The sequence below is a fragment of the Natrix helvetica genome, assembly GCF_964273705.1.
Source record: "Natrix helvetica genome assembly, chromosome: 6".
NCBI lineage: Eukaryota > Metazoa > Chordata > Lepidosauria > Squamata > Natricidae > Natrix > Natrix helvetica.
The window spans coordinates 42,409,133-42,422,552 of record NC_138553.1 but is presented as its reverse complement, the minus strand read 5'-3'; the positions used below and the strand labels follow the sequence as shown (position 1 = coordinate 42,422,552).

Below are 13,420 nucleotides of genomic sequence, written 5' to 3'. Positions count from 1 at the left end.
TTATTTCCATGATTCTTTTGGTCTTTCGGTTACTGTTCAAAAACCTATTTTTTCATTTCCAATATGCCAAGATTACTTTTCTTTTTTTCACTGATGCAAACATGCTTCAGAAATGAAAGCAATCTATTTTTGTCAATCTAGTATACAAGTTTATTTTGGAATAGCGTACATTGAATCCAGTATGATTTATTCTTCATTAAACACGCATGGAAACAGCATTCTTGTTTCTTATTCTTTGCTGTGCATGATGATCAATTCTGCAATTATTTTAATAGTGACCATTTAACATAAACACACAAAAACTGCAATCTTATACTATTTTTGTAGAAATAGTATCCTCTAAACTAGTCCAAAATTAGAAATGCCTATGACTGATTTTAGTTTTTAAAAAATATAAAACATTTGATACCATCAATCTTTCAGTTGAGCAGCTGTCATATCGTGTAAATGCACTCCAGCCTTTCACTAAATATGCAATTGCTGTGTCTGCTTTTACCATCATTGGAGAAGGACCACCAGCTATTCTCATTTCTAAGACAAGTGAACAAGGTAAAAAAAATTATAACAGAAATATTATCATGTTGGCAGTGTTTAGTTTTTTCAATTTTTCTAAATTTAAATTTCTAAATTAATTATTCTTTATTTTTTTTGTAGTTCCAAGTTCTGTGGAAAATATAGATTATAAAAATATTAGTTCATCTTCAATTTTGCTCTTTTGGGATAAACCATTAAATCCTAATGGAAAAATCACACATTACACAGTTTATGCAATGGAGGTGGATACAAGCAAAGCATTTCAACTGACTACATCAGAAAAACACATACTGATTACAGGTGGGATGTTTTTTTATATTTAAAGAAAGAAAGACAGAGAGAAGGAAGGAAGAAGTGACAGTGAGTTAGTGAGTGAATGTTGAGAAATATAAGTTTAAAAAAGAATTATGCAGAAGTTAATTATGTCAACTTGTGCCATGATTGTACTTTATCCTTAAAAACAGATAATCTTTGTCTCTATTTGTATTTTTTTTGACATTTATTCTTGTTTTCAATTGTAATAGATGACTAAAAAGAATTTAATGAAATACAATTATAGTGAATACATTCACCGTTATCATTATATTATTATTGTTCTTCTTAACATTACAAATTAAATAAAAAAGCATCAATGCAATTCAAAGTATGAAAATTTAAAAAATAAGCTATTATGAATAGGGAGAAGGAAGAAAAAGAAAATGATACAATGCTTTGTATCTACTACGTTATTACAATGATTGCATAATAAAAGAAGTGCCACTTCAAAAGCTGAGAGTTGACAATTTTTGTTAAGCCACACTTTGCATCTGGTAGGTCAAATATTGACAGGAAGCCAAATATATAAATTTCAGATATATGTAATATATATCTGAAATTTATATATTTATATATATATATATAAATGATATATGTAATATCATTTAATAGCCCATCACTGAACCTTACTTCAATGAAATAAGAATATACAACAAAGAAGGAGCTATCTGTGGAAATGATCATGCTTCTTCTTGTTTCTCCAAGAGTGGTTCCAGTCAGTATTGATGGCAGGAGAGGAGAACAGCTCAAGGCCTGTCCCCTAGGTTATGGGGTTTCTCAGGGCTCATTACTCTTTCCATTCTCTTAAATATCTATATGAAACTGCTGGGTGTGACCATTCAGTGGCACTGGAGTCAGGTACCATCAAGGTGCTGATTGGCCCTAGTTTGGCCAATGTATGCTGTCAAGGTTGTGTCTTGATATTTGAAGACTATGGGCTCTGGATGGGGAAGAATAGGCTTCAGTTCAACCTGAGCAAGAGAGAGTGGCTCTTGGATTTGGTGATTTTTCCACCTTTACATGTTTCTGGATGTAACTGTATTGCCCCAGACATAAACCAGAGTGCAATTTCTGGATCCTCGTGGCTTTTGTTCAAAGAGCAGGTTGATAGCCATGGCCAGAAGTTTGTTGGGTAACAATTGGGCCTGTTCCTGGACTAGACATTTTTCAGTCACTTATGCCTTTTTATACTTTTGGGTTTTAAAATATATTTTATTTATTACATCTTGTTATTATTTGGTTTTTTTTTTATTATGTTAGAGCCACATATAAGATGGGTAGCTATATAAATGTAATAAATATATTACACATTCAACATAAAGACAATAACCAACCTTTTAAAAATTTATTGAGAAGTCCAATATTTGAAGTGTAAAATATTGTAAATATTTCAATGTAATATTACCAACCAGAAAATAATTATGTATTTCCGCTTCCCATATATTTGGACTAGTCAGATTTTTATACTGACAATACAAATCTAGGTAAAGATCCTTGATAATTAAAAATTTCTCAGTATTGTAAGCTTATAACAATGTTTATGTTTGATTCCTGCCACCGAACATCCTGAATATCACTAGATTGCTATATTAAATAGTACAAAGTTCCTAACATCAATATAAACAAGTACACTTAATTGCAGGTGAAATAAATCTGTTATAAATAAACAGCTTAATTAGAACAACAATGTAAGTTTAAAATAAGTTTAATCGATTTTAATTAACTCATTGCAAAGCTTAATGTGTACATATGAAAGATAAGAAATAAAAAAGGGAAACGTCAAAATACTGAAATAGCCATTTAAAATTTTTTTGGACTATTAAAAATTAAACCTAAAATGTAATATTAAGAAAACATTTTAAAGGCAGTTTTATCAATCAAGATCACATGCTAAATGTTTGTCTGTATAGCACTTTTATATAATAGTTAATCATTTTTCTAAAGTAAGTCCTAATATTTGCAATGTGCTAGATTTGAAAGCAACTTCTCAATGTCTATGAGAGTAAACAAGGTATCTGTAAAAGTGCCCAAATGAATGCACAGTAAATTTCATTTACAGATTTTGTTCATCTTTGTTTTAGACCTAAAAAAGTACACAGATTATAAAATGAGGGTAACAGCTTCTACAACTGTTGGAGAAAGTGCACTTTCTGAAGACAATGATATTTTTATAAGAACACTTGAAGATGGTAAGTACATTGTTTTCATATTGATTTTATAACTTCAGTTTGATCAGTTATGATTGATTTATGCCCATTAAGCAATAAATTTGCACAAATAATAAAAACCATGTAAGCCGTGTGTGTGTGTGTCTGTGTGTTTGTGTGTGTGAGAGAGAGAGAGGGGGAGGGAGAAGGAGGGAGAAGGAGGGAGGGAAGGAGAGAAAAGAGAGAAGAGGGAGGGAGGGAGATAGATTTTTTTTCTAGGCATATTCCAATCTCTCCTGATGTTTAGTATGACTAATTGAGGTTTAATATGACAATTTTGAAAAGGTGTTTTGCAAACTACATTGTAAGCGATTTCTATTTCTTGAAGTTCTTTGGAAACCTTTAGAAACCCACTAAGATAAGAGATAGCACTAATACTATTAATACTATTTTTAATATTGTTCCCATATTAAAATGTATCAACTAGCTTCAGGCTGGATGAGTTGGTTGCTGCCATTAACTTGGGAAATTTTAATTCTTAACTTTAATTCATAAATGTAGCTGCAGAGTAACCAAATAAATAGCACAATTTTATCTGTGCAAGAACAGGTAGAAAATTACCACTGAAGGAAGTATGGTATTAGAAGAGGTATCAGCATGAGTGATATGAAGGACTTTGTGATGATGAAGTAAGTAAAGGAAATTGACCATGAAGATGAGAATCACCGAGTTTCTGCTACTTTTAACAATTCTAAATTATGGCTTGGAATTTCCACTTATCAAGACAGTTCAAAATGTTTGCATTTTGCTGCCAGTAATGGTAAAAACGAGAGTGTTTTGTCTGAGACAAGTAGGAAAGAATGTGATGTTTTTATAGAACATATGCTGTATGGGAGCATATAGGTGTGCATGTAAGTATGTATGTATATTAGTGTGTTTGGGAAAATATGTAGGTGCATATGCTGAAATTGGACATACTTCCACATGTCTAGAGGAGAGGTTGTTTAAAGATTGTACATTTGCACGTTCAAAAATTGTTTTGCATTTGCTCAAATATACACTGGCAAATTTGTTCCCAGAGGTCTCATCTGGCAACTAATATGACTTGTTCATAAAAGGTTACTTAATCTTGGTCTATATATTATAAAAATACAAAGAACACCATTTTACTGTAATCAATAAATTCTGTATTTTAAAATAGTTATGAATGAATGCACCCTAATACTCAATCACTTTTTTTCTGTTTTCTGAATGAAAGAACCCAGTTCACCACCTCAGAATGTTGAGGCATTAGAAGTGACTGCCTCAGAAGTCAAATTACGGTGGTTACCACCTGAAATACCTAATGGGATCATAACTCATTATGAAATCATGTCTGATAATGGCAGTATTTTAATAACTAAAAATGCTACAACAACACATCTTATTTTAAATGAGTTGAAACCATACACTTTGTATAACATTTCTGTAAGAGCGTTCACTCGCCTTGGTCATGGGAATCAGTCATCTGACCCATTATCTGTAAGAACAGCTGAAATTGGTAAGTGGAAATACTAGAATATTCTTTTGTCTCTATGGATTCAATTTTAAATGTATTGAAAAGGATATTCAAAAGAATGCAAATGCGAATAGATTAATAGGTACCACTTTAGTGGGAAGATTTCCTGCACCTTTGGAGTATAGTCATGCTGGTCACATGACCATGGAAAATGTCTTCAGACCATGCTGGCTCCCTTGGCCAAGAAACAGAGATGAGCTTTGTGCCCTAGAGTCGAACACAACTGCAGGAAACATTTACCTTTTTAAATATAATTAGGTTACAAATTACACATATGTATATTTGAATGAGACAAATGATGCCATGAAGCATTTCTCAAAATATCTGATGATTATAGCAAAGTATCTTGCTTGATGAAGAGAGGTGAGCCTCTTTCAATGGATGTTTTGATGCATCAAACATGTATCAAATATCAGAATATCAAAATATCAAAAAAGTTCAATGCATGCTATTTTTTGTTCTTAGTTGTTTTATGATTTGATATTATTAACAAGTTTTCCAATTATAACATACATATAATCCTATTTTATCATGTTTAGTTTTATATTTGAAATAATGAAACCAAGGGCCCAAATGAATAACAAGGCAAGTTAGAGAATAGCGAAATGAATTTCCTAAATAAAAAAATCCTGATTGTACATTAAAATTAATATGTAGTTTCCCATAAATTACCTGGGGGGAGATGGATAGGTAACTAGGATAGGGTTGGAATTATTGTACAAGTATTTTGTTTTCCTTTGTATTTTTATCACTTTTTGTTGAAAAGCACTTTCTGTGTGTTTTTTCCTTTCTTTTGACAAAGTATGTATTTTTCTGATAATTGTTAGTGCTTTTTTTCCTTTTTTGTTACTATTTTAAAAGCAATAATATAAAGAAATCAGGATTTTATACAAGTAGGTTAGCTGAATTTGAAATTAAAGAAAATATCTATGTGAGAACTGAGGAAAAATGTACCTGTTTTTATTTATTAAAGGCAAAACAAATTTTTGAAAGTTCATTGCTTGCTAATTCATTATTGAATCAGAGACTTCAGACTATATTGGTAATATGTATTGTTGCTTTGTATTTAATTGGCTTCTGTAATGTAATAGCATTTGATGAAAGCTCAAAATAGCATTTGAGTTTCAGTTATCATCATATCTTTTAATTTTTTGTATGTCATACACCTGTAGTACACTATTATTTAAAATTTGGATGTAATATTTTTCTCTGAATTCTTTCATTTCAGTACCTGACTTTCCACCCCAAAATATAACTTACAGCAACATGTCTTCTTCAGCAATAGAGTTATCATACTTTCCTCCATCTGTCCCCAATGGCATTATAAGGACATACACTATATATCTCAGAGAGATGAATGGAAGTGAAGTAAGAGTAATCAACACAACACATCTTTCACTAATTATTACAGGTAATATTTTGCCTTATTATTTTACATGGCAGTAATCTAGCTGTGTTATGATGAGTTTGTATCAAGTCTATGTATGTATTTTTCATTATCAAATTAACAAATACAATCATATACCTTGCATTAAACACATATAGGCAAATAATTCAAAGTAATTATATGTAATTATATTTCTTCTTGGCTGTCTGTCACAACTAAGGAGGGAGATAGGCAACCCCTTGGCTAGGAGCCCAGAAAATTATCTCTATGAAAACAAGGCTTGAACTCATGAAATTCTCCCAATCTTTCACTACGCCTGGATTAGTAAACTGTTGTTTCCTGCAAAATTCCCCTCCCGTTGCCCCACCTATAAGATCTCCGGGAGGGGCCAATCAGTATCCACCTGTTCCTATTTCCTTCTGTGAGCCTTTTTCCAAAGCTGCTCCCTCCTCCTCTCAGCCCTACGCATACGTACGTCAGGGACAGCCTCCCTCTGGTCTTCTTCACTGCTCCCTGACTCAGACACCACCTGGTGGCCAACAGGCCTCTCTAGTCTCTGCTCTGACTCTAAACACCCCCCAGAGCAGCGATGGCGAACCTTTTTTGTCTCGCGTGCCACAACTGGGGGGAGTGCAGGGGGGTTGTGTGCGGGCGTGCCACACCCATAATGCAATGTGTGACCCCCAGTGCGTATGCGTGAACAACAGGCGCGACCCCCCCACATTTTTACATGCTTTTTTCACCCTCCCCAGGCTCCAGAGATTTTATAGGAGCCTGGGGAGGGTGAAAAGAGCCTCCCCCGCCCCCCCCGGAGGCCATCTGGAGGCTTCAGGGACCATCCGGAAGCTTCCCTGAAGCTTTCGGAACGTTTAAAATGACTCCCCGAGCAAACCGGAAGTGACTTCCAGTTTGCTCGGAGGGTCATTTTAAGCGTCCCGGAGGCTTCAGAGACGGTCCGGAGGCTTCTCTGACGTCTTTGGAGCGTTTAAAACGTCACTTCCGGTTTGCTCGGAGGGTCGTTTTGAGCGCTCCGAAGGCTTCAGGGACCGTCTCCGGGCCTCCGGGGGGGGGGGGAAAGCTCTTTTCGCCCTCCCCAGGCTCCTATAAAGCCTCTAGAGCCTGGGGAGGGCGAAAAAATGGCTTTTAAAAATGGTGAACTCAGTTGGCCAGCGCATGCATACGCACTGGCCAGCTGACAGGGCAGCACCTCACGTGCCCTCACAAATGGCTCGCGTGCCATAGGTTCGCCATCACTGCCCCAGAGTCTTCCTCAGCCTCCAGGGCAGTCCCATAGTGTTCATCGCTGTCAAATTCCAGCAACAGCTCAGCCGGCCGCTGTTGTGCCACAACAGATATTTATTTTGCTTATTAGTACACCTTTAAAAAGATATCTCTGAAAAGTGAAAGAATAAAAGTCAGGACAATGTTATAAATATGTTTTCATTTTTTGTAGTCAATTTATTCTGTAAAACACTTAATTTAATTTAAAATATTATAGAACTTTCATATATCTCTATGTATATATTTATATGAATATAAAATTAACTTGGGGGTAAAGATATAAACATTAGTGCCCAATTAATAAAGTATTATTAATATTTTAAATATTAAATTATTCTAAAACATTACTAACGCCTACCATTTAGATAAACTTAGCATTTGTGTCAATAATGCGATTTCCATGTCTGTAAATTAAAGTCTTTATGTTGTGCTTTTATAATTCAAGTCTTTTCTCTACATTGATTAATATGAAATTATCAAAATAGCATAAACACAAAAGGCATATAAGTGCCACTATATACACATAACATGTATATTCTTTATTTAGGCTTAAAGAAATATACAAAATATCTGGCTGAAGTATCTTCAAGCACCGTAAAAGGTGAAGGACCTCGGAGTGCACCATTGGATATAATAACTGATGAAGATGGTAAGGTTGACCTTGTTGACTATTGTGTTCTTCTCATATTAGTTGGTTAAGTTGGAGTGATAGAAGAATATTAGCTACAAACTCCCATCTGAAAGCTAAAGGAAGCTCAAAATGGTGTTAGTATTAGGGGTGGAAAACCTTTTGAACATAGGAGCTTCACTTAATGTTTCTTTGGAGCATGGTGAGACTAATAGAATAGGGTTTTTTTCTGCTTCAAAATAATAGAAAATTGAAATACAACCATTCAGTAGATAGGGAACAAAGTGCTTACATTTATTTGATTATAAGCAGACTTTTCATAAGATATAAGCCATTGTAAATAACAAGATCTACTTGTATTAAAAATTTAAGAGGCAATGCAATGCAAGCAACAAAAAAAAAAAGATTTAGAATGTAATTTCTTGGAAGTACATACTGTTCTGACTGTTAGTCAAAATATTTTACAAATTCCTTCATAGCTGAGCACTTGTTTTCATTTCACACATAACTAAAGTGATGACCTGCTTTAGGGATATGATGATAATTTATGTCATTTAAAATAAGCTTGAATGGCATGATAAAATACCTATATTTATCAAGAAAATACTAAAACATCTGATCATCTGATGCAAATGGCTATATTTGTTATTATTTATAATGATATACATAATGAATATCCAATAATATGAATCCTGATAACATTTTTATCTATTCTAGTAATTAAAGTACTAATAAAATTAAAATATTCCAGAGTTTATAACTTTGGTTAATTGAATCTAATCAGGGGCATTTTTAAAAATCTGGAATTAAAGCCCCAGCAGGTATTTTATAGAAGTGTGCAGTGACTTATCTTTAATACTTGTTTATGTCATATAATGAATATGTATTGTATCATAACAGGACACATAAAAAATAAAATGGTGCATACAAGATTGCAATAAATAAATAAACATTTCTGACAATGTGTTAGATTCTCCTTATTTTTTTATACAGCTCATTGGTTTTGACCAATTCAGGTTCTCAGATTAGACTTGATTGTGGGAATTTATAGTCTCAGGCTATTCTAACCTATATAGAATTCTCTTTCAGGAACTCAAAGGAGGTAAGAAAGGTACAGCAGAAATATTGAATAACAAAATAAGAGACTTCGAAAGGACCTTGGAAGTCTTCTGGTACAACCCCCTGCTGAAGCATTAGATCCTATACCCATGATGGCGAACCTATGGCACGTGTGCCACAGGTGGCACATGGAGTCATATTTGCTGGTATGCTAGTTGTCAATTCCGGCATGCATGCACGCACTTGTCAGCTGATTTTCGGCCTTCTGGAAGGCCGGGGGAGGCCGTTTTCTTCCTCCTCAGGCTTCAAGAAAACCTCCGAAGGCTGAAAAACAAGCTGGAAATTGATCGTTCTTGAACTTCTGGTTGGCTCATTGGGACTGTTTTTCACCCTCCCCAGGCTTCAGGAAAGCCTCCATAGGCCAGGGAGGGTGAATAAATGACCCCAATGAGCCAACCGGAAGTTCAAGAACGATCCATTTCCAGCTTCTCCGGGGGTGCCTCTGGGGGGCCAGGTGAATAAATGACCCCAATGAGCCATCCGGAAGTTCAAGAACGATCCATTTCCAGCTTCTCTGGGAGCGCCTCCGGGGGGCCGAGGGGAGGCCATTTTCACCCTCCCCAGGCTCCAGGAAAGCCTCCAGAGCCTGGGGGGTTGTGCGTGCATCCGTGGAAGGCACATGTGAATGTGCAGGTGGGCAGGGAGGATTGAATGTGATCAATTTTGGCACGCCATAAGAAAAAGGTTCCCCATCACTGGTCTATAATGTTCAAAGGAGAAGCCTTCATCTTGTGATTGATTCTTCAAGTTGTGAACACACACACAAACACACACACACACAAACACACACAGAGACACACACAAAGACTGGAATATATAAATTAAAATGGTGCAATTTTTATCATCTTCTATTGTAATGCTAATTGGTTTCACTCTTAGGGGAATTTATTTATTTAATTTATATTGATTTGTATCAATTAAATTCATATTTTATTACTAGGAAACAAATTAAAATAACCTTGGATTGAAGGTGAATTACTATGATATTCCTGTTGCTCTATTTTCTCATAAAATACTATTTCTTCTCAGAATCAAAGAAACAGATGATTTGCACCACCATGTAAAATTATTCCTTCTTAAGTGCCAGTTTAAAATGAACAGCATCAAATATAATAACTGTAACTAGTGATACTGTAAATACTCAAATTTGCTGTAGCAATAATTCATCAGAAATATATTGTATATTTACTTTGCAGCTCCTAGTTCTCCTCCAAGATTGCTCACAGTAAAACAGTTATCTGATGCCATTGTGGTATTGTCATGGCAACCACCACTTGAGCCAAATGGAATTATCCTTTATTATACAGTTTATATTTGGTAAGATTTTTCTAAATATTGAAGAAATATTTTCCCTTAACCTTGTAATTCATGTTTTATTCCACAAACATGCATACTAGTGAATAATTAGAAACAATTTATTCTTAACTGAGCTTAAATGTAGACAACTAATGTTTTTAGAAATTAATGCTTGCTAGATTCTTCAAACATTTTGAAATCATCATTTCAAAACCGAGATGTTGTTACACCAAATAGAACTTTTAGTGGTTCTCTAGGAGACTCCCACCTACTGTTACTGATTGTCATTGAATGGAGTGGATCCTGTCTTACACTAGTAGCAAATGGCCAATTCACCTTTAATGTAAGGGTGGGAAATAACTGAACAAATTGTAGCATTTGGTATCTACAATTAGTTCATGTCCATATTCTGGTCCTTCATTCATATAGCATGATGTTGTATATACTAAATAGCTATGCATTGTTGAGCTTTTCAACTAGTAATGTAACATAAGAATCTTTACCAGTCCTTTATGTTGCTTTCTAAGAAGAGTTCCAATCTTAGAATTAAATGTTATGCTATTTTCATGCATGATCACCACTCCTTCTAACTTTCCAAGTGCTGCCTCATTGTGATGGTGGTGGGAATGTCTCTGGAATAGATATTGCGACGAAAAAGCTATTTCACAGGAGAGCAAAAAACATTTTTTTAACCAGTATGATACAAATATATTTGAATGCCTTTAGTACTGGAAAAACTACACATTGTTACTGCCGGTGGAGTGAAGAACTAACAAAAAACACAATGGTGTTAAACTGAAACTCTAGTTTAGCACACATAGCAACATATAGAACTATTAGTTCTTGTTTTATTAATCAGCTGTTTAATTCTCTTTTATATGTTTGCTTAGGGATATTATGTCAAGAAATATCAATGCATCTGAACTATCACTAGAATTAACAGATTTAGAATATAACAAGAAATACAGTGTTTATGTAACAGCAAGTACCAGATTTGGTGATGGAAATATAAAAAGTGACACAACAAGTTTCAGAACCTCTGAAGGAGGTAAATGTGTACGATTAATAGAATAAATAATATGATATACTATTGAGAAGGTTCTTGGTAGTGATTTAAAAGTAGGATAAGTATGTATTATATTATAATATTATATAAGTATACTGTATATGTATAAATATATTATGTATAAAATAGGATGGGTTACCCTTTAGTAATCAGAGATGTGGAAATGAAACTTTATGTGTCCTTTATCCTTGGACTACTATGAGCATTAGTAAGAAATGCGGAACCCTCTGTTTTGGCCCTTGTTTATTTCTGCTCTAAGGCTTTTTCCTTCTGATTGTTTTTAATAGAAAGAATAGAGTATTACTGTCCTTGGTTTCTTCTCTAGCGTAATGGTATGAAGCTCATTGCTGCAAGATATGTTCCTTAACCCTTTTAGATGTTGAGCTGCTCTCTTAAATATTCTTAATAGTCCTGATTCTACTCATGGACATAAATTCTGCTACATTTGGATCTCCAGTGATAAATTGGATAATTCTGGCCAAATGCATAACTATTTTCCTATGTTTGATAAGAATTGGTGATTTCCTTTCTTAATTATACATACTTTACACTAAACTGCCAGCTGCTCTTCTGGTTTCCAGCATGCGGATGTGCTCTGGCCAGCTTGTCTTCAGGTTTCCAGTGCTCCAGCGTGTGCAACCCCCCCACACACACACATGTTCTGGTTTTGGGCACTCGGTGCCGAAAAGGTTCACCATCATTGCTCTAGAGGTTACAAGAAAAGGGATTGGGAACCACACAGAGTCTTGTGGCTGTAATTTTTAACAAAGTATATTCCTTCAAAAAAATGACCTTCATACCACTCAGGTCAAAAGATAATTGGTTTAATATATTACTTTTTTCATATGAATTTTGAAACTTACCCTTTCATAAAAGGTAGATAAATATCTGCATACTGAATGAACAATATTTTAATATTTTTAGATCTTTCAATTGACAGGGTATGTGTATGCACCATTTGCTGCTCATATTTCATCCATATTTAGGGTTGTTTTGAAAAGCTGCTACTTAAGAAGCTTAAAATGAATGTGGATACACAGGACTGACATACAACATTATTGATGGTAGTCAGGCTGCTTTTGAAACTACAGAAAAGTTAAGCATTGCTGACCCAAGAGTAGTGTAATGAAATGCCAAAACTCCAAAATGACAGCTATGACCTTCCTACTTCCACATTTTCCTTTTCTGGAGAACTCATAGGACACATTTCAGTTTCATTCATTGTCCTCTGAAGCTTTGGAACAATGCACTTCATTCTGATATTTGGCTACGTCAGTTCAAAGTCAGTCTGAATGCCTTGTAAGCAGCTCATGTCAATTTGGTCTTGTGCTTTGTCCAGTGTAATGCAAACAAAAAAGTGTGTAATTATTTACTATATATTAATATATATCTTTGTAAATGAACAATAAATTATTGAATGGATTCTTTTCATTAATTTTTACCAGAATTAATTTTCAACATGAATTGTATGCTCCTATCTCAATAATGCTGGCTTGGTCTATTCATTAATGATACATTATTGTGTTCCTTTCCATATCATAAAACAGAATAGAAAGCAAAGAGTAACAGGACATATATCATTATAATAGCAGCCTTTTGTATTTCCAAAGGCTAAGGCTAAGTTCCATTAAGGATCACTAGAAAGAAAGGATTTTAGCCATAAAATCCCTTCCTGAAACATTTGCAGAGCATCAACAAAATAGCCTTTTTTTGTAAATGTTGGTAAATGTTTACATTTTTCAGCTCCAGGTGACCCACCTAAAAACTTGTGGTATAAAAATCTCACTTCATCATCAGTAAAAATATTCTGGAATCCTCCTCAAAAACCTAATGGTGTCATTCAGTTTTATTCAATTTACTACAAAAATGATTCTGACACTTATATACAGGTATATCCACTTTTTAATGTTCTCTGAAAATGTTTGACAATGTTAATATATTTACCTTAGTAGTAAGTGAAAGAAATGATTTTATGTGCCCAAACACAGAAAGTTAGAGTAATGCAAGTTCTGAAGATAATTCATAAGAAGTGGCTAGAAGTTGCACAAATGTAGCATCTTGTGGCTATTCCTTATTGCATCCTGGTTTT

At 34.3% G+C, this 13,420-nt stretch overlaps 1 protein-coding gene across 1 annotated transcript in view; it reads left to right on the top strand.

The window, feature by feature from the left end:
* PTPRQ (protein tyrosine phosphatase receptor type Q) overlaps nucleotides 1–13,420 on the top strand; it is a 90,499-nt gene that overhangs the window by 17,258 nt on the left and 59,821 nt on the right. The window contains exons 13-21 of the mRNA XM_081956726.1: nucleotides 424–549; nucleotides 655–834; nucleotides 2,931–3,038; nucleotides 4,255–4,536; nucleotides 5,783–5,965; nucleotides 7,770–7,871; nucleotides 10,166–10,286; nucleotides 11,156–11,313; nucleotides 13,075–13,220. Coding sequence (XP_081812852.1) covers nucleotides 424–549; nucleotides 655–834; nucleotides 2,931–3,038; nucleotides 4,255–4,536; nucleotides 5,783–5,965; nucleotides 7,770–7,871; nucleotides 10,166–10,286; nucleotides 11,156–11,313; nucleotides 13,075–13,220 — 1,406 coding nt within the window. The remainder of the gene's footprint in view (nucleotides 1–423; nucleotides 550–654; nucleotides 835–2,930; nucleotides 3,039–4,254; nucleotides 4,537–5,782; nucleotides 5,966–7,769; nucleotides 7,872–10,165; nucleotides 10,287–11,155; nucleotides 11,314–13,074; nucleotides 13,221–13,420) is intronic.